General features: G+C 41.2%; 1 protein-coding gene across 1 annotated transcript; it reads left to right on the top strand.

Annotated features, from left to right (window-relative positions):
• Positions 1-250: 250 nt before the first annotated feature.
• LOC128384066 (serine/threonine-protein kinase DCLK2-like) lies at positions 251-19,977 on the top strand. Its single transcript, XM_053343643.1, has 15 exons — positions 251-706; positions 8,311-8,717; positions 13,761-13,887; positions 14,387-14,518; positions 15,255-15,343; positions 15,731-15,803; positions 16,475-16,580; positions 17,254-17,311; positions 18,146-18,265; positions 18,379-18,525; positions 18,826-18,959; positions 19,056-19,133; positions 19,298-19,394; positions 19,522-19,602; positions 19,852-19,977. Exons 1-15 carry the CDS (start codon positions 271-273, stop codon positions 19,975-19,977), a joined length of 2,211 nt encoding a protein of 736 aa, XP_053199618.1. The 5' UTR covers positions 251-270.
• The last annotated feature ends 2,610 nt before the right edge of the window (positions 19,978-22,587 follow it).

Genomic DNA, 22,587 nt, shown 5'->3' with positions numbered 1-22,587 from the left:
AGCCACATTTCAAGGACTACAACTGGATTACCAAATCTAATAAGTAATATCCTGGAAGAAGAAAAAGTACGAGCTAGTAGCTACTTAGTCAACAAGCTTACAACTCGTTTCATCAGGACTACACAGAACATTTTTAGAACTATAGTCACGTTATCTTCACTTTAACTCTGAATGAGGCAGAGAAAATAACATTCACTGTTTTTCACTGTTGGAAGATGAATCGTATGTAGTAGAGAGACTCTTTTGAACGTTACTGGACTTTTATTCATCATGTCTTTGAGTAAGACCATTGAGCTGGAGCACTTTGACGAACGCGACAAGGTTCGCCGTGGACGCTCCACCCGGACCAAGAGAGATGAGTCCACCGGCAGTGCTGGCGGCGGGGGGTCGGGCCCCAGCTCCAGGGGCAGCAGCCTGGTTCCTAGCCCTGCCCACAGCGCCAACTGCAGCTACTATCGGACCCGCACCCTGCAGGCCCTCACCTCAGAGAGAAAGGCCAAAAAGGTCAGATTCTACCGCAACGGAGACGGGTACTTCAAGGGTCTGGTGTACGCTGTGTCTAGTGACCGGTTCCGCTCGTATGACGCTCTGCTGATGGAGCTGACGCGCTCTTTGTCGGATAACCTGCATCTGCCGCAAGGGGTGCGTACGATCTACACCATAGATGGCAGCAAGAAGATCACCGGTATGGACGAACTGGTGGAAGGTAGGACTCTTTACTCGGCTTTGTTCTCAGTTGACTTAAAGGAAAAGTTTGACGTTTTGGGACATTGTGCTGTTTTACTGAAGTTCTTCTTTAGGCTGGGTGGCATGAAACAAACATTTAAATATGTATTTTGCTGGGAGATTATGTTAAACTGATGTCATTGAACTGGTCATAACACCACACTTCATTTTAGTCCAGCTTCTCTATGTTAAACTAAGCTGCCTGTTGGCTCTAGCTTCCTGTTTAGTGTACAGACATGTTCTTGGTATTGATCGTCGGTGTATTTCCCAAAATGTCAAACCTTTCCTTTAACACATCTCCAATGCAGCGTGTCCAGCGTGTCCAGTTTGTCTGCCTGCTGGTCTGACAACAGCTCCTGAAATGTGTGTACCTGATATAATCTCGTCTCATGATCAATTCATTGTGGTTAATTAGGTTTGTTTCTAATTGGTCATTAGCATCAGAATAAAGGCAGAACCAGCCATTTTTTATTGGCTGTAATGAAGCGTGACACATTTACGATCTCTTTAGCTTCATTAACAGTTCTTTTTATGTTGCGTTACAAGTTCTTGTGTTATGTGAAAGATGCTTAAAATCTTATTAATATTATGGTAAACAGTTGAGCTCCTGGTATGGACCATTTAGTTTTCTTTCATTGAAATAATCTTCCCAACATAAAGCATCATCATATCAGTCTGAGTGAGAAGCAGAGAGTGCACCAAAAAACGTGGATCACGACGTCTCTGGTGGCTTTTCTACAAGCTGTTCTCTCAGCGGGGCGGCATAAAACAAACATTTTATAATATGCTGTAGTGGAAGAATCGTCTGTTGTAGATAAAATCCTACCACACAGCGTTTATTGTGCAAATAGATTGACCAGATTACAAGAGTCTATTGTGAACAAGGTGTAATTGTTCAGACTCCATCGATCAATCGATTGATCCGTCGTGCCTCAACTTCCTCACTGTCTCCTTCCTCTCAGCTTGTTTGTTATGCAAACACACTTGCATTATTTATTTGAGTACTTCAACAGCAGAAGAATAAGCAGATAATCAATACAGTAACATTTTAAACACTAATCAGAACCCAAAACTATCCAAACAAGATTTATTCAAGTCGCCATCAAATGAAAAAAATGATCTTTTCAGCTTATTAGCGTTGTGATGATTCAAGGCATGAAAGCCACAACACATTTTCCATCCGCCATTCAATCACACTGTCTTTCTCTCCCTTGAGCTACACTATTAAATGATCTCTTCCTGTGTGACATCCTGCCTCCAACATCCTACTACTGTATGTCATACTGGAAGAGAGCAGGATGCCGTTGTATTGAGACTAAAACCACAAGCGTTCATAGTGTTTAATTAGTGTCTGTTAAACCTTTTCAAAGTTTGGAGAACCGAACCGAACTGTCAACCTGCCGAGTCACAAGCCAACTGCACGTGCACGAATGTGACATTTAGAGCTGCAACGATAGACAAACGATTAATCCTTTTGATCATTTTTTAAGCCAACAAAAAAGCCCAAAATCCTCAATTTTTCAATATCTTCAGTTTTTGGACTGTTGATTGGACAAATCATGCTAATTGAAGGCCTCACATGGACTTTAAGAAATAGTAATTTGCATTTTTTTACTCATTATTTCAACATTTTATAGAGTAAATGATTTATTGGTTAATCTAGAAAATAAGTGGCAAAAGTATCCACAATGAAAGTAATTGTTAGTTGGAGCTTTTGGTGAAATCTTCCATATCAGAACTTTAAAATATAAATGTACATAATCTGAATAATCTAACAACAGCTCTGAAGTCCATCTGTTTGATAATTTTTCAAGCCAAAAAAATCCCAAATCCTCAAGTTTCAGTGTCTTTAAAAAACTGAATTTCTATATCTTTTTGTTTTGGACTGTTGGTCGGACAAAACAAGCTAATTGAAGGCTTCACATGGACTAGTTAGACTAGTAAGAAATAATAATTGGCATTTTTTTACTCAATATTTCAACATCATATAGATAAATGATTAATTGGTTAGTCTAGAGAATAAATGGCAAATGTATCCACAATGAAAGTAATTGTTAGTTGCAGCTTTTGGTGAAATCTTCCATATCAGAACATTAAAATATAAATATACATAAATAATATTTCTGGATAATCTAACATCAGCTCTGAAGTCCATCTACTCTTCCTCACATGAATCCATTTATCCTGAAGCAGATCAGTGGCTGAGTAACATCGCTGCCCGTCAATATTGATGTGCTACTGGTTGTAATATCCACTAATGAGCGTCGGTGCCAGGAAGCCGTTCAGCCAGAGAGACGCACTGAACGACAGCAGCATCACTCTTCAGCACTTTGGTGAATGAACTAATGATAGCTCTGAAAGTGGGAAACTCGTCATTTACGAACCCTCTCAGAGCATTCGAGCTGCACAGAGACTGAAAACATGGAGGTTTTGAAGTCGCTCGAGTGTTTCTTTGGCTCCGGTTTTAACTGTAGAGGCTTCACTGACTGACTGATGAGGCTGGATTAGTGTTATTGATTTAGCTTTGCTCAAAATCAAACTTGCATGTGTCAGAGTTGTACATCGGGTTCTGACAGCTGTGTTCATTTACTGTCACATCTAGATTTACAGCAGGGATGTCAAACATGCGGCCCGTGGGCCAGATCCGGCCCGCCAAGGGGTCCAATCCGGCCCACTTTCCTTCCTGAGTTCTTTTCCTTCCTACCTTCCTTTCATCTGTCCTTCCTACCTTCCTATTTTCCTTTTTTCGTTCGTTCCTTTCTTCCATCTGTCCTTCCTACCTTCCTTTTTTCCTTTCTTCGTTCCTTCCTTCCTTTCATCTGTCCTTCCTACCTTCCTTTTTTCCTTTCTTCGTTCCTTCCTTCCTTTCATCTGTCCTTCCTACCTTCCTATTTTCCTTTCTTCGTTCCTTCCTTCCATTCTTTCTTCCTTCTGTCCTTCCTCCCTTTCTTCCTTCTGTCCTTCCTCCCTTTCTTCCTTCTGTCCTTCCTCCCTTTCTTCCTTCTGTCCTTCCATCCATCTGTCCTTCCTCCCTTTCTTCCGTCCTTCTTTCCTTCCATCTGTCTTTCTTACATTTCTTCCCTCCTTCCTTTTGCCTGTCTTTCCTTCCTTCCCTTCTTATTTCCTTCCTTCCATCCTTCCTTCCCTCCATCTTTTTAATGATCCGGCCCACATGAGATCAAATTGGTCTGTATGTTGAATGAAAATGAGTTTGACACCTCTGGTTTACAGTGTCAAGGCCTCTTTAATGAAATGTTGGACTTTTGGGATTTTAGAGTTAAAAGGATTCACACTTTTAGGACACCTGACAACAAAAGTCGGTCATTAAGAGCCGTGTGATGATTAAAACTAGTGTGCATTGACAATATAGCACCGTCTACCTTTAACGATGGCTGGTGTGAGGCGTTCAATGTTCCCCAGTCTTAATTATGACCTCATTGTTGACCTGAGTGGTTTTTACGAGTCAGAAACTGGTATTTACCAACTTTATTGGTATGACATGAACGCAGCAGCATTACAAAAAACTAAAAAACTAGACAAACGACCAACTTAAAAGAAGTGATGCCTTTTTATACTAGATTTAAAACCTGAGTTACAGCACAGGACTCACAGGTTAAATGCAACTTTTTATTATTCGTAGCGATTATTGATTATATATTTGATTTCAACGTAGGCGTTTATTCTGTAAAATGTGAGAAAATAGTAAAAAAAAACACCTTGCAGAAGTTCCAACTGTTCATGGACTTGAATGAATATACTATAAACTTATAAATAATATTAATTTATATTCCTCTTTGTTTATCTATTAGTTTATCTTTTATCTTTCTTTCTTCTTTAGCTCATGCCTCATTAGAACTGGGATGTTTTGTATATTATTGTGATGCAAATAGTTGTAAATGAAATATTTGAATATGTAAAAAAACAAACAGTGCACAACATATACAGTAAATGATATAAAACTGATATTTAAAGGTGCATTGTGTTGAATTCTGTGGCAGAAATGGAATATAATACTCATGAGTATGTTTTAATTACTGTATAATCATTTTAGTCAGTTCACACTGCAACCTCACCACTAGATGGCACTAAATCCTACACACTGGTCCTTTAAGGAGTTGAATGCTTCTTTTTTGGCATCTTTGCTCAATAAATAACTTCCGTAATTACTGAAATTGTTGCCAATAAATGACTAATTGATAGGCCTGTATATAAAATGGTTTATTCTTAATTGGCACTCTTAACCAGTATAATAGTTTTTATTTTAATTTATCTAATAGATGAATAGATTCAGCACTAAATGTTTAAATTAGATGAAATTGTCCGTGGTGGTTTCTCATAGAGATCCAGCTATTGATAAATTAATTGATTAGTAGGTTGAGAAAATTAATCACCAACTATTTTGATAATTGATTTAATTAATTTGAATCCTTTTTAATAGGAAGAAATCCCCAAATTTTCAGATTCCAGCTTCTCAAATGTGAATATTTTCAGTTTTCTTCTGTGACGATAAACTTAAATATTTTGGTTTTGGTCTGTTGGTTGGAATAAAAAACACATTAGAGGACGTCACCTTGGGCTTTGGGCAATCAATCAAACGTTAACGGACATTTTATAAACCAAACGAGCAGCAGATCAATAGAGAGAATAACTGAACACACATGAACACAGATGCTAGTTGCAGCCCTGCAGCTTCGCTCGGCTGCTTGAGCGACACACAGAAGGTGTTTTTGTGTTTTTAGTCTGTCGGGGATTTGAATAAATACCCGCAGCCGTCCCTGTCCGGCTGGTTTGAATAGCAAAGTGAAAGTCAGCAGCGTGTGGAGGAGAGACAAGGTCACACACACACACACACACACACATACACGCACGCACACACACTCTCTCTCTCCAGGTGTGTGTGTGTGTGTGTGTGTGTGTGTGTGTGTGTAACAGGGATAAACGAGAACAGGATGTGTGTTTTTGAGGACTACAGGGAACGACAACCGCGTGAGAGAGGAGAGAAAAAACAGAGAGAGAGAGGTGTGTGTTGGAAAGATAGCGAGCTCTGCTGTGAGTGAGAGATAGAGAAAGGTAGAGAGAGAGAGAGAGAGAGAGGTAGAGAGAGAGAGAGAGAGGTAGAGAGAGAGAGGTAGAGAGAGATAGAGAGAGGTAGAGAGAGAGAGAGGTAGAGAGAGAGAGAGAGTGAGAGGTAGAGAGAGAGAGAGAGTGAGAGGTAGAGAGAGAGAGAGAGTGAGAGGTAGACAGAGAGAGAGGGAGAGAGAGGGAGGGGGAGAGAGAGAGAGAGGGGGGGGTAGAGATGGGGGAGAGAGAGAGAGAGAGAGGTGGAGAGAGAGAGAGCGGTAGAAAGAGGTAGAGAGATAGAGGTAGAGAGAGACAGAGGTAGAGAGGCATAGAGGGGGTGAGAGAGAGAGGTGAGTCATTTAGAGTAGCTGCAGGCTGGAGAGACTCTAGGATTTATCATTTTAATTAATTACAGTAAAAAACAATGTAATCTAGTATTTGTGGAGTCAATCAATCATCCATCCCTCTTACATGACACCTAAAACACAGAGTACAGGATTAAAAACAATACATCTATGTGAACAATAGAAATAATAGTAAAAAATAAAACCGGATTGATATAACTGATATTATTGGCCGATCACAGATATCAGTATCCGTGTATGTGTTGTCTTTAGGGCTGTCAAACGATTAATTTTTTTAATCGAGATTAATCGCAGAATTTCCATAGTTATTCACGATTAATCTTATTTTGAATTGCATGTTTAAAATCCTGTTATTTTCCATTTGAAGGCAGTTTTAAGCCCATAATGTAAAGCATTTCTTACCAGAGTGTCTTAACTGGGAATCAATCACGGCTCTGCTGCGACTCCCACACTCCAAAATGGTCCTTTGGTGGAGCTGAGGCTGGCTTGGCTGCACCTGGGTGTTTAGCGTGGAGGTGCTAACTCAAACTCCACGTACTCCGGTGGTAGTTAAACTCCGTTTGACACAGGTTGCATTTTACTTTTGACTTGTCAACTGAAGCGTCTGGAAGTGTTTTAAAATTAAACAAGCCGTTCAAAAGTCCAGTAGCTCTCTTACTTTCCATCAGCGCGGTAGGTTTACTGCAGGAGGCCACTTCAAAGCATAGCGCTACAGCTAGAGGAGCCGTCTACGGGGGAGTAGAAGGGACAAAAAGGCTTTCAACATTAAAATGTGAATAAAAAAAATTAACCCGTTATGGATTGTATTAATCTAATTGCGATTAACGCGTTAATGCTGACAGCCCTAGTTGTCTTATATGTGCCGATATATTTCTATACAAGTCAAATATATCAGAAATCCAGTTTATGTAGTTTTAATTGGGCTGTAAATAGTTAACGAGGTACCTTTTTGTTTTGCTGGATCATTTTTGGGGCGGTCACATGACTCCTCTCCTGTGTGACACGATGAGTTTTTCACCTCGAGTTACCAGCAGAGAGTCAACAGCTTAGAGAGAGAGACAGACTGGATCTGACATCTGCTGTCACCTTCAGTCTGTACACACACACACACACACACACACACACACACACACACACACACACACACACACACACACACACACACACACACACACACACACACACACACACACACACACACACACACACACACACACACACACAGCTTGTTTTACTACAGCCGCTGTCTCACCACATCTGACCTGAACTCAACTCTTTAAAAAAATAGATGACTCAGTAATTTACTCTCATTTTAAATAAAGATCATTTAACTACAATATTAAACATATTAAACACATCACACTGTTTTAATTTCCTTTCTTCATTATTACAGTTCACTTTAAAAAATGACTTTATGGGGACGTTAAACTTCTCTTACTGCTGATCAAATAATGAAATAATGGATCAAAGTGAGAAGTTAATCACCTTTTTGTGTTGAGTTGATTAATTTTTGATTGGAGACACATGAGTTTTAACCTTCCTTATTCTTCCACTTCCAAACCAATTTTTTTTTAGTTAAAAAAGCATAAATTATGGATTATTTGAACTAATTATTTTTCCTTCTGGGTCAATTTTGACTGGATTGGAGGTAGAGCGGTCGTCCTCCAGTCCACATGTCAATGTGTCCTTGGGCAAGACACTTAACCCCAAATTGCTCCCGTTGATGCGGCATTGGTGTATGAATGAGAATGAATGGTTAACTTCCTCCTGATGAGCAGGTTGGCACCCTGCATGGTAGCTCCTGCCATCAGTGTATGAATGTGTGTGAAAGGGTGAATGACATGTAATGTAAAGCACTTTGAGTGGTCGCAAAGACTAGAAAGGCGCTATATAAGTACAGTCCATTTACCATTTACCAAAATGTTTATGTCGCTGCCGGATGTGTAAATAAGCAACCGTTTGCAAATTCAACATATTACCTTTTTAAAAAATGAAAATGACTTGTTTCTGCTAAAAAACTCTGTAAATGCAGGTTTAGAAAGATGAAAGAGTAAATATGAAACTAAATGTGTCACACTGAGCTTAAACTGGCGTCTAATCTGCAGCCTCGCATAACTCTTCTTCTTCTTCTTCTTCCCTCTTCTTCTTCTCTGCTCAGGCGAGTGCTACGTCTGCGCCTCCAACGAACCCTACAAGAAGGTCGACTACACCAAGATCTCCGTCCCGAGCTGGAAGCCCGGCGCCAGCACCGGTCCCGGCGCTCCGACCGCGTCCCGCTCCGCCACAGCGTCCGCCGGAGTGTTGACGGCCGCCGCCGCCGCCGTTGCTGCCGTCGCCTCCAAAGAGCGTCCCGAAACGAGCCGGGAGGGCCGAGAGAGCAAAGACTACATCAAGCCGAAGCTGGTGACGGTGATCCGCAGCGGAGTGAAGCCTCGCAAGGCGGTGAGGATCCTGCTCAACAAGAAGACGGCTCACTCCTTCGACCAGGTGCTGGCCGACATCACCGAGGCCATCAAGCTGGACTCCGGAGCCGTGAAGAGGCTCTACACGCTGGACGGGAAGCAGGTGAGACCACGTTGGATTCTGCTGTCGTTGGTTGGACGTAGGGCTTCGCAAATAATCGAAAACTGATCTAAACCGACACTTAGAAACTCTAACCGACTTAATCTTGCTCTTGTCAGTTAATCGTGGTGTTAACTGTTGCCATGACAACCTTCCTGTCGTCCTCCCGGGTCAAATTGACCCCGTCTGTTTTGACTGTTCCTTCTTTCTTCCGTCTATACTTCCTCCGTCCCCCTTTCTTCCCTCCTTCTTTCCTTCCTTTCCTTCCTCTCTCCTTTTCTCCCTTCCCTCCTTCCTTTCATCTTTCCTTTCCTTTCCTCCCTTCTCTCCTTCCTTCCTCCCTCCTTTCCTTCCTTCCTCCCTCCTTCTTCCATCCTTCCTTCCTTCCATAATAACACCCTTTAATTATCTCTTTCTGTACAATCTGAGACAAACTGTCACTCTTAGTCTTCTTCTCCCTCCGAATTAGATCCGACTGATAATCTGAGGAGCTGCTGAAATGTAGGAAATCAATACATTAAGTCAATTAGCCGATAGAAAGAAAGTCATTCAGCAACTACGACCAACGGAAGAAAGAAGGAACCGCTGCTAAACATGATTCCTGCTAACATCATCAAATAAAATCCAGAAGAAGAAGAAGCTAATGAACGTTACCCCCGCTAGCCGTCCTATAAATGTTAGCCCCGCCCCCAGTCTGCTGATGTAATCGGTTCTTGCTTTAGACCAGCAAAGAGTTGGTGTTTGCTCTGGCTCCCGTTCTGAGGCTCGGGGCTGGAGCTTTGGTGGTGGAAAAGCAAAGAACCGGTGCTTAGTCAGGCTCTGGCTCCAAACCAGCACCAGCTCCAGCTCAGTGGAAAAGGGGTAATACTGGTGAAGTTGTAGATTGCAACCAACGATTTGTTTGAAACTAACAAAAATTTGTAGTTTCTGTTCAACGTTTCGTCTGATGTAGAAGAGTTGAAGACATTTTATTGAATTAAGACCAAAAAAGTGCTTATTTTATGTGTAATTATGAATATATTTACCATAGAATAATAACTGCATTATCCATGAACTGAAGTTGAATCATGGACTCAAAGTGGATTGATCCAAAATTAAATTAAATTGCAACACTTGATTAGAACATTACTGCTCATATCAGGATCAGTTGTGTATAAAATAGCATCTTTTAAGGTGGAATTCAGAGTTTAAAGTGAGCTCAGCCTCTTTTGAAGCTTAATATTTGACACTTTCGGCTAAATGTGGCGTCTGTTTAAAGTCCCGAAACTGCGACAGTCAGCTCGAGTTCCTCCCTTTGTCGTGTCGAACAGACTCTGATCCTCTCTGAAACTCTTCATGTGCGCTCCACTCGAGGATTTTGGATTTAAACGTGTCACTGGCGGCGCTATTTTTACCGCCGTCACACACACACACACACACACACACACACACACACACACACACACACACACACACACACACACACACACACACACACACACACACACACACACACACACACACACACACGCTTTGAAGTAACAGATAAGACAGTGACACAAAGCAGAGAGCCGGTCGGGGCGTCGGCGTGACTGAAGGAGGTTCGTTACAGTGAACGCAGCTCAGATTAAAACCAACATGTGTCGAGACCTCCCAACATTACACACACACACACACACACACACACACACACACACACACACACACACACACACACACACACAGAGCACAAAACACCTGCTGAGTTGCAGCTGCTGCGTTCACTGGCCTTCAGAAACGTGATGATGCCTTAAAAATAACAACAAAAGCTTCTCTTATGTAAAGATCTGAAACCTTTTTTATATTTTATTTTATTTTATTTTATTCTATTTTTTGTTTCCTCTGATGCAGATTTAAACCTGCAGAGTGAAACTTTCACACAGTGCCGATTAAACCAGATAAACCTCTCAGAGTTTTTAATCTGGTGTCAGGTTTTGACATTCCTTCGCTGGCTGGATGGATCCGTACTGAGCATGCTCAGTAGAGACTTCTGACTCTGCTGGACTTTCCAAATGTCATCAGATCAAACTCTGACTGTGAAATGAGTCTTTTGTGGTTTTGTGACACGTAAAATAATTAATTCACCATTTCACAGCCACAGAGCAGTAATGACGGAGTAGACTACAGCAGAGTGTGACGTATGTGTAATTACTCTGACTGCCAGAAGGGGGAGACAAACGACCCACACTGCAGCTTTAAATAATAACATTATGGGGATTTTCAGCCTGAGAAATTAAACCTGCAACTTACACTTATTTTAATCATAAATAAATCTGGTGATATCTTTTCTTTATTAATTAATTGATTAGTTATTTGGTTAATAAAATGCCAGAAAATTGTGATAAATGTCGGTGACTGTTTCCCAAATATAATCCATTTACTGACACATTTAAGATGCTCAGAGAAATCAGATCAGAGAAATTGTCTTCTAAAAAATGTGACTTATAATTTAATAATTGGATAATTTATATATTAATGACAATAAGCTGTTAAAGCAGCTGATGGATGATGATGATTATAAACAGAAACACAAGACTACAAACTTGTGCTTTTATTCTCTCAGACAGCTTCACTTCTTTTCCAGACAGTCTGAATGAAACAAGGTCGGAGTGTGTGTGTGTGTGGTTGTGTGTGTGCGTGCGTGTGCGTCTGTGTGTGTTCTCCCTCTGTCCTTTCAGTTTGTGCAACCACTTCAAGCAGCAGGACAGAAACCCCATCACACACACACACACACACACACACACACACACACACACACACACACACACACACACACACACACACACACACACACACACACACACACACACACACACACACACACACACACACACACACATTGACACTGCAGCGTGGTTACCATGGTAACCAGACATCCGGTAACAACCCCGTACTCCTCTCACACACACACACACACACACACACACACACACACACACACACACACACACACGCACACACGCACACGCACACGCTGTGCAGCTCCGGAGGCGGTCAGTATAGAGTAAAACGAGGGAGGAGTGAGAGGTAAAAATGAGGACAAAAGGAAGGCGGGAAGAGGAGGAGAGGATGGAGGAGGAGGAGGAGGAGAGGAGGAGGGTTAGGGGTAGGGGGAGGAGGAGGAGAGGATACAGGGTTAGAGTTAGGAGGACGAGGAGAGGAAGAGGATGGTGAGGAGGAGGAGGAGGAGGAGGAGGAGGAGAGGAGGAGGGTGAGGAGGAGGAGGGGGAGGAGGAGGAGAGGATGCAGGGTTAGAGTTAGGGGTAGGAGGAGAGGAAGAGGAGGAGGGTAGGAGGAGAGGAAGAGGAGGAGGAGAGGAGGAGGGTGAGGAGGAGGAGGAGGAGAGGAGGAGGGTTAGGAGGAGGAGAAGAGGAAGAGGAGATGCAGGGTGAGGAAGAGGGGAGGAGGAGGAGGAGGAGGAGGAGAGGATGCAGGATGCAGGAAGTTGTGACAAGTTAATGAGTGAAGCCAGCGTTTCCACGGCAACAGTACAACATTAAAATTCACTGTTCGCTTCAGTCTGTGGCTTTTAAAGGCTTTAACACATTTAAACTTTACATTAAACATTAAAAGTCATTAAGATTATATTAAAACATCATAAATAAATAAATAAATACATTTAAAAAGAATTAAATATAAAATAAAAATAAGCTAAAATAGAATAAGAGTGAATGTTAGAGAGCTAGATGCTAGATGTGAATCAGAAGCCTTTAATGTGATTATATTAAAGGCAGATTTGCAGTTTTTTTAATCGATGTTTGTGAAGATTTTTTTTTTTTTTTGGATAAGATTTTTTCCTCGAGGTTTATTTTGGAGATCTGGACCGATGTGATCCGGTCTCCTGGTCTTTGTTCGGACTCTGAATCAGCTGCAGCTGTCTGATCCAGTTTGTAGAGAGACTTAAAGACTCTGTTACTGTAGTGGAGTCTGCTGAAGATGAACTGAGATAGAAGTCTGAGTTTAAACACTTAACATCAGATATTTATATATATTTAAATTAGGAGTTTATTCACTAATTACTCTTAAACCTTATATTTAATTTCTGCCAAATCAGTCCCTTAAATCATTAAAGAAATTAACTGTACTCTTCTTTCTGGATCAATGAAGTAGAACAACATCATAACAGCTCATATTATTGTATTCTATGCATCGCTAAATTGTCACCTCAGTTTTTTATGTATTTCTTTACTCTGAAGTTTTTATGTTGCATATTTGCATTGGGTTTTTTTTTTGGGGGGGGGGGGGGGGGGGGGGGTTATTGTTTGTTTTATCCATTGTAAGGCGTCCTTGGACTTGTGAAAAGTGCTATATAAATCACACCTGTTATTATTATTAGGGCCCGAGTGCTGACCAGCGTGAAGCCCTATTGTATCTGTAAACCGACAGGCATGGGGGGGCGAGGGCCCGTTCATCGCTGCTTGCAGCTTTAATTATTATATTATTATATCTCACCTTAAAAAAGAAAATCTGTATTGTTGTATTATTTTTGTCTTTTATTTGGATTAAATTAAATCACAGTTTTAAATCTAGATGCCACTAAATCCTACATACTGCACCTTTTCTTTTCTTTCATCTTTCTTTATGTAATCTCTCCTCCCACGCCTCTTTTTTACCTGTTCATCATCCTCTCTCTCTGTACACCTCTCTCTGTACACCTCTCTCTCTCTCTCTCTCTCTCTCTCTCTCTCTCTCTCTCTCTCTCTCTCTCTCTCTCTCTCTCTCTCTCTCTGTGTGTTTTAAATCTGGGACATTTTGATGTACAATTTGTATTTAATCCTCAAGACAGCGCAGCGTGTGTGTGTCGGAGCTCGTTGAAGCGACGCCAACATCAAACAAACGTGATTAAAATATTCCCAGCTGTCGTCTGCTGAGTCACACACACACTCACACACACACACACACACACACACACACACACACAGAGAGACACACTAACACATGCCAATCCAGTGTTTCCATAAGTTTGAGTAATAAACCTGTGTGTGTGTGTGTGTGTGTGTGTGTGTGTGTGTGTGTGTGTGTGTGTAGCTGACCTGTCTGCAGGATTTCTTCGGGGACGATGACGTGTTCATGGCGTGCGGGCCGGAGAAGTTTCGTTACGCTCAGGACGACTTTGTGCTCACACATAGCACCAAAACACCCACCTTCGTTAACGGTGAGACTGACACACACAGACACACACACACACACACAGACACACACACACACAGGGATGAAAGTTGGACACAGAAATGAATAAAGAAGGTAAAAAAAGGACATGAAAACCAAAGTGAACCAAATAAAATGAGAGAGCAGTAACAGACGAGACGGCGCTCTTTTCTTCCATTTATTCCTGATGTGAATCGAGGGTCTGAAGCTAATTCGTCAATTTGAACTTTACAAATAAAACCGACTTGACTTAAAGTTGGAAATAAAACATTATTTACTGAGCTTAAAGGTTCATTACTGACATTTGAAATAAGATCTTTCTAACTTTATTAATCACAAACTATCATCTTGGACATTAAAGATGATTTTAGCAACTTCATTTCATTTTGTTGTATTCTAGTGTTATTATGGAAAACATGAGACTCAATCATAGTGTGATTTCTGATAAATATCAATATAAAGTAGTAGTTATATCTCTACCTCTCTGTCTCTCTCTCTCTCTCCAGAGTGCAGGACCAAGGTCTCTCGCCCCTCCGTCCTACAGAAGACTCCGGCCTCCAAGACTCCCAGCAGCTCCAGTTTATCCACCTCTAAGACTCCACCCAAAGCCCCGTCCAGAACAAAGTCTCCTGCTCCAGGTGGGAACTGATAACAGATAATCAATATGAGTTAGAGTTGGGTGAATTATGATTTTGGGGTGGTGCAGTCTTGTTTTATTAAATATAATCATATAATCATTAATTGTTTGTTATTTACGTTTTAGACTTCTTTCATGTAGCTAGCTCAGTCTAATTATGGCCACGTGTAGACACTACTATTACTGTTACCGTCACCATCCTCTTCCACTTATCCGCGGGGGCAGCAGCCTAAGCAGGGAAGTCCAGACTTCCCTCTCCCCAGCCACTTCGTCCAGCTCTTCCAGGGGGATCCCGAGGCGTTCCCAGGCCAGCCGAGAGACATAGTCTCTCCAGTGTGTCCTGGGTCTTCCCCGGGGTCTCCTACCGGTGGGACGTGCCCTGAACACCTCACCAGGGAGGCGTCCGGGAGGCATCCTGACTAGATGCCCGAGCCTCCTCATCTGGCTCCTCTCGACGTGTAGACATTGAAGGACCAAATGGCTTCAGGATCGAGTTGTTTTTGGTCTGTGTGGATCAGTTTGGGCCTGAAAACAGAAACCCAGAGCTGGTCCAAATCCAGCCGGTGTCATTATGACCCACGATGAAGTTAAACCTGCTGTCTGATAAACTGATTGGAGAGTAGATGGAGAGTAGATGAACGTAGATAAAACTCTACGGACAGATACACACACACGTTACTTTTTACCTGAGTAATGTGACGAATCAAAAGGCTTCTTTCTGTCTTTCTTGTCTGCAGCCAATGAGCCGTTGGTATCACAGTCAGGTGGGAAGTCGTCCAGGTCGAGCCCCTCCCCCACCAGCCCCGGCACACGACGGAGCCTCAAGGTTCGACTCAGTTATTGATTCATGTTGTTCAGTTATAGATCATTCATGTTAGCAACTGTTCAAATGTCCAAGTACTGTTTTTATATTCCTCAACTAAACAATATATCATTTATTTTCTGCTATGTTTTAATCATCATCGTCGTCTTCATCAGTATTGAGTACAGATATATAGTGATTGATTATTGAGTACTTTATTGATTCTATAAGCAGATTTCGGTGTTATATTGTTGCAGCTGAGTCAGTAGCTTAAATAGATTTAAATCAAAGCTGAGAATAGAAACTAAATGTTGGACCATTTTCTTTAATGCTAATAGTAAAAATACACGTTACCATGACAGTTTAATGTCTCTCTGTTGACCTCTGTTGTCACTTTGTCTTTGTCTCCAGATTTCTCCTCATCGTTCTTCCTCCACGGACGTTAACGGAGAGGCAAAGCAGACCGATGACACCACCGCTGAAGGTTTGTGTTCGCTCAGTCTGAAATGCAAAGATCAGGACATTCCCTTTTCTGTCGAGATTTGGGTCCAGTTTAAGAATCTCTCATCCCGAGCAAAGACTGAAAGAAAATTGAGCTTTATAGAAAAGTGTTGAGCAACATCTTCATGACACTGAAGCTCAAACTGTTCGACAGCTAGTTGGAAGATCTGAGACTTTGGAGGTTTTTTCTGGTTGAATATTAAAGTGAATCTCAGGAAAAGACAGAAAAATCAAACTTTCTCTGTCGCTTTATGAGCCAGTGTCCGTGAAATCTACGACAGCTTCTGAGATTATCAAGAGTTGATATGTTTGTTTATTTTGGACACGTAACAAAAGAAATGAAGACTAAAAGGAAACAAGGATGAATATTACATGTTTCACTTCTTTATAACTCAATTAACTCAATATTTATCATAAATACAACTCATAAACATCCACTTCAATGCTGTTATTGGACAATTACCTCAACGTTACCTTCTTGCATTGATTTATATTTTGACTTTTGTTGAGCCAACGCCAACTAAACACTGACAACCTACGGAGCAGAAAAGCCTCAAAGTGCAATAAAATGATGGCAGATGTTTGAGTTTCTGAGAGTAAAAGACTAAAAATTTCTTCTTCTTCTTCTTCTTCTTCTTCTTCTTCCCTCCACAGTGAACGGAAATCGGTCTGTTTCTTCGTCCATGATCAATGACAAGTACAAAGTCGGCAAAGTAATTGGAGATGGAAACTTCGCCGTGGTGAAGGAGTGCGTGGAGAGGTAGAGAAACCGAAACCGAAACTGATCATTTAAATGATGATAATAAGGAGAAAACTTCAAATCCCATGATGCTCCTCTCTCCATTGAGGAAATCTTTAAACAGGAAGTTCACCATGAAATCAGATCTGTTGAGTCTCTTAATTTATATCAATTAAATAAATGCTATTTCCAGCTTCTCCAATGTGATGATTAGCATCTTTTCTCTCTTTTACAGTAATGATTGGAGACTTTTTGTAGGTAGTTATTATTTTATTTATTTATTTTTGTTTTAAGTGAACATGAAGACACGTATTTTTAGATTTCCTCATTCTGTATACACGTTTTCTCTGTTTTGATATTAAACAGTTTTTGGACTGCTGGTCACCTGGTCGATTAATTGACTTAGAGAAAATTAACTTGCTTCGATAATTTAATATTTTTTAAGCAAAAATGCCAAACGTGCAGGTTTGAGTCTCTTGATGTGATGTGACACTCAGATGTGATGATTTAACGCTTAACTCAAATATGTTGATAAACTGTGGGTCAAACAAAATGACTCTGTGACGTTATAATGAGCATTTTTCACTATTATCGGACGTTTTTTTAAACCAAACAACTTAATCGATAATATAAATAATCTTTGGTGCAGCAGTGATGATTAATGTTCATGTTTCTGTTGTGGTTTGATTGACAGGTCGACGGGACAAGAGTACGCTCTGAAGATCATTGACAAAGCTCGCTGCTGTGGGAAGGTAACGCCGATTCATAGCTAGAGGATCCATACTGGCATCTTATATTATTACAAGAACAACTAAAATACAGATCAGAATAAAAGGTGTAGTCGACATTTAAACACACAAAACAGAGAAATCTAACCAATAGTCGACTGTGCAGAGAGTTTAATACACACATCAGAGTGGTTTCTCCCAATTATACCATGAAATTAAGCCAAGCCGTCAAGAGTGAATATTCAATGCATTTTATATATGATTCAACACGTTACAGCAATATTAGCTCACGTGGCTAATGCTAGCTCCATGATAAGTTACCTGAATGTCCAACAGATATCATTTGAAAGCTGTTGAGAGTTTTTGAGGCTTTCTCCATCTTTCAAATGCTGCATTGGTGTTACTGTATTCATGTCACATCGGTAATTACAAGTTCCCATCTTGTAGATAACGCTTATGTTAACATCTGAGTCGTAATTATATTGGGCAAACTTGTGCGATGTGGGTATTTAATAATTCAAAGATGGCAAATATGGATTCCACACATCAGAGAAAGAATCTTGCTCAATGTAATTAAACCCATCTTGATGATTTGAATGCTCACAAGTTGTTACCATGGTAATCTTTCCCCTGTCTACCATTCATACTGTATATCAGAGCTCTCTGTGTGTAGTTCAGGAGGGCTGGGAGATCGGAGCATTTCCAGGAATTGCTAAACACTGAATTGTCTGAACAGCTGCAGTCTATGTAGAATATAAAACCAGGCTTGATTTCCAATAACAGTGTATTTGACTTGATGAGGATGATGTCTGTGTTTCAGCATAATGAGAGTCACTGTATGTATGTGTGTGTGAACAGGAGCACCTGATAGAGAACGAGGTGGCGGTGTTGCGGAGGGTTCGACACCCGAGCATCATTGAGTTAATCGAGGTGGATGAAACGCCCTCTCAGCTGTTTCTGGTCATGGAGCTCGTCAAGGTGCTTCGTCCTCTTCTTCTTTCTACACCTTTCCGTCTTCTCCACTGAAAACATAGAAAAACATTTGAAGCACGTGAATAACAATTGTCTTTCTCTCTCTCTGCCTCCTTCAGGGTGGCGATCTGTTCGACGCCATCACCTCCTCCACAAAGTACAGCGAGCGCGACGCCAGCGCCATGGTGTTCAACCTGGCCGGAGCCATCAAATACCTGCACAGGATGAACATCGTCCACCGAGACATCAAACCAGAGAACCTGCTGGTACGCATGCACACACAATTCACACCATGATCACTTACGGGGACATTACATAGACTTACTTACTAACATTAACTTTAACCACTGACCCAAAAAACACCAATTGGGGACCCCAATCAAATAAATATCCCCAATTAACTGGTCTTTAATCTGGAATATGACAAACCACACACATGCACATTAGTTCACTGAACCTACATAACCAGCCAATACAGTACGAGAGGAATATTAACATAAAAGCAATCAGTTAGTTTTACTTTTGCAATTTCCTGTATTTGAAGTGTTTGTCTCTGTCTATTGCAGGTATGCGAGTATCCAGATGGCACAAAGTCTTTGAAGCTGGGTGACTTTGGTTTGGCGACGGTGGTCGAAGGACCGCTGTACACTGTGTGCGGCACACCAACTTACGTTGCACCAGAGATCATTGCTGAGACCGGGTGAGACAGACAAAGAGTTGAAAAGCAGTTTCTGGGTATTAAGTTGGTGAAAAAGAGGTTAATAGACTTTTATATTAACCTGATCTGTGTGTGCAGGTATGGTCTGAAGGTGGATATTTGGGCGGCAGGAGTCATCAACTACATCCTGCTGTGTGGATTCCCTCCATTCAGAAGGTCAGTGAATGATTTCTAATAATAAATAATGCAGAGTTGACGAGAATCATTCATTTCTTTTTGTTTAATTTCTTATATTTACAATTTTTATCTTATAAATACAGTACCTGGTTCTTATTGTTATAAAACTTAATGAATTGCATTTCTCATCTCGTTTTCCTCAGTGAGAATAACGTCCAGGAGGAGCTGTTTGATCAGATCCTCCGAGGGAAGCTGGAGTTTCCATCTCCAGACTGGGACAGCATCAGTCTGCCTGCCAAGGTCAGTTTGATGCACAATCTTAAGTCGTAAAATTATCTGCATTTTTGTTCAAAGTCTCCCAGTACTTCTATTAGAACATGATATTAGACATTTTACTGCAGGCTGCTAACAGTCACATGTTCTGCAGATGCTGATCAGTCAGATGCTGCAGGTGAACGTAGACGCTCGTTTTACTGCCGAGGAGGTCCTGTCACACCCTTGGGTGACGGTGAGAACACAGGCACACACACAAACACTATATATACAGTACATTCAGGTCAAATATTGTATTTCTTACCTTAATTTGGAAGCATTCATTTAAAACACCGAACTGTTTGCCTCTTTCTAAAAGTCTAATGTTACATAGAACGTGGAAACTTTCACATTCTGGTTTTAAAATTCAGTTCATTTGCATCAGTTTCATCCTATGTTACCTTTTAATAATGAAAAACCTTGTTATTGATATGTGTTTCTGCAGGATGAGGCTCCTGCTGACACCAACACTGTGAGCAGCACTGAAGAGCAGACCAGCGGAGAAACACTGGAACCAGAGCAGGAATCCCCAATTCTGGAAACCAAACAAATTCCTTCCCCTCTGGTCTAGAATATGTCCCCCTTTCATCTACTGTAAACCAAACAAGTTCCCTCATTTCTGGTCTAGAACATGTCCCCTTTCATCTACAAGAAACCAAATAAGTTCCCTCACCTCTGGTCTAGAATACGTCCCTGTTCATCTATTGGAAACCAAACAAGTTCACTTAAATCCAGTCTACAATCCCCCTTTCGATCTATGGGACATCTATCAAGTTCCCACATCTCCAGTCTGGAATTTGTCTCATTTAATCAACTGAATAAAGATCTTAAACACATCCTATACCTTGGACTGTAAAGTGGAAACCAAGCACACTCTCTAGAAATAGTCCTCTTTCATCTATTGGAAACCCATCTCTAGTCTAAAACTCCTCCCATTTTACAAAGTACAAGTTTCTTCTATTGGCAACAAAATCTGTCACTTCACTACTGTTCCAGAAGAGATCCCCATTCCTCTACTGGATACCGAACAAGTTTTCTCACCTCTGGTCTAGAGTGCAACTATCTAGACCTTTTCTTCTCCTGGAAGTTACCTCAAATGTGACCAACAGCACACACCTTTTCATCTACTGGTAACCAAACAAGTTTAGACACCTCTAGTCTATAACTTGTTCCCGTTTTTTTCTACAAAAAACTAGATGATTTCCCTCAAATATGGTCTTAACCCGGTCCTGTTTCATCCACTGGGAGCCAAACAAGTTCCCTCGCCTCTGGTCTAGAACTTGTCCTGTTTTATCAACTGGATAGAGAACAAGTTCCCTCAACTGTGGTCTGGAATTCATTTCTGTTTCTTCAATTGGAAACTAAGTGAGTTACCTCCCATCTGTCCCAGAAGACGTCCAGTTTCATCTACTGGATAATGAACAAGTTAGATCACCACTGGTCTAGAACCCATTCCAGTTTTTCTCCTAGACACGAAACACTAATGTTCAATGTCAATCCTTTTTGCTGTACTGAAACACAGTTCCCTTAGCTCTGGTCTAGAATACCTTCAAGTTCACCTACTGGAAGCAAAACAAGCTCCCTAAAACCTTGCCTAGAACCTTTCCCCGTTCATCTGTTAGACACTGAACAACGTCCCTCACTGGTTGATCCAGAAGTGTTCAGTTTCATCTACTGGAAACTCAACAAGTTGTAAGTGCTGGACCAGAACTGTCCAGTTGCTTCTACTTGACAACAAACCAGATCCCACTACTGGTTTATAGTATGTCTTGTTTCATCTACTGGGAATACTTTCTGGTCTAGAGCACATCCACTGGAATACAAACTGGTTCCCTAATCATATTTTTCTATTTTATGTTCTGGAAACTCCCCTCTGGTCTTGGACATCTGGCATTAAATCTACTGAAAACTACAAAGTGTTTCCACTGCTGCTGTAATATAGGAAAGTATTTACATCCTCTTTAATAAGCTCCACTGAATACACTTTGTTTTGGCTAGACAGTAATGAAGTCGCCTCACTGCTGCTTGAAGGAGATCTACCATATCGGCACTGGGACACCATGAAGGTGCTAATGGACCAATCTGTTTCGTCTCCCAGTGTCTCGTGGGCCTGGACCATTTTGTGGAAGTGGCCCTTACCTCTGGTCTGAATGACATCATTTCAACTTTGAGGCTCTAACAAAAGGCCTCAAACAACTTTCGTTAAGGACATAAACAACTGATTCATTTGTGAACATTCCCTCTGGTACAGGGATTATTTTCTCTGTCGACCCTGCCGCCTGGCGACCAGGATGTCTTCCATTTATTCTGGGAAATGTCCCATTTCTCCTGCCTTTAACCTCCGGCTCTCTTTCTGCTGGCCTGAAGGATGATTTCCCATCTCCGTCTTGGCGCCCACCAATCTGTGGAGATATAGTACTGTGCCTGATTACGCTGCTGATGAATTCCTCTTAATAGCCTAAATCTTAGCCCTTTCATTTATTGTCTCAACACATAAGGCTCATTGTTTTTGGTTTTTACAGATTTTTTGCTGAGATACACCTCGGTTTTTGACAAGAAGCAAATCAGCTTAATAGAATAGATTGGGAGCAGTGGGGAAACTGGCTCTGTCTTCTACCAGCACCTCCAAAAGCTCAATAATTATCCACTTTTTAAAAACTTGTTCACAAACAGAATTGTAGAAGTATCAATTTGGGATTTAAGAAGGAGATCGATTGTGTAACTATTTTGTGAAACATTTTATCCATCTGCCAAACACTTCTGTGCTGCATCTTTGCTGACTGTGGGAAGTCACTGTTACTGGCTGTTGTTCGCAAAGAAATTGTTACAGCACCTAATTCTCCAGACAAAACTTCTGTAAATAGTTAGATAATAGCAGAGTGATATAAAATCCAGGATGTTTTTGAAAAATAAATACTCAAAACAAAGAGCCTTATCTACACAGTCTTTCACTTCTATCATCAAACAAACTCCTTCATTTATCCCCCAGGCTTCGTACTGTATCTCAAATTAACTGAGAGACGACTTCCAAACCTCATCTTAGCTAATTTCTAGGACAAGTTTAACAACCTTCCCAGGTTTCTACCTGCAGTATGACTGAGCTAAAGGGCACGTTCCAGTCCAAGACCACAGCTCCCTGCCTTTCCTCCTGTCTGCAGTTTTATGGAGGATGAAATATGTT

This window comes from Scomber japonicus, chromosome 22 (assembly GCF_027409825.1).
Source record: "Scomber japonicus isolate fScoJap1 chromosome 22, fScoJap1.pri, whole genome shotgun sequence".
Lineage (NCBI taxonomy): Eukaryota > Metazoa > Chordata > Actinopteri > Scombriformes > Scombridae > Scomber > Scomber japonicus.
Note: the sequence above shows the minus strand (reverse complement) of the source record. Positions and strands in the feature narration are given on the sequence as shown.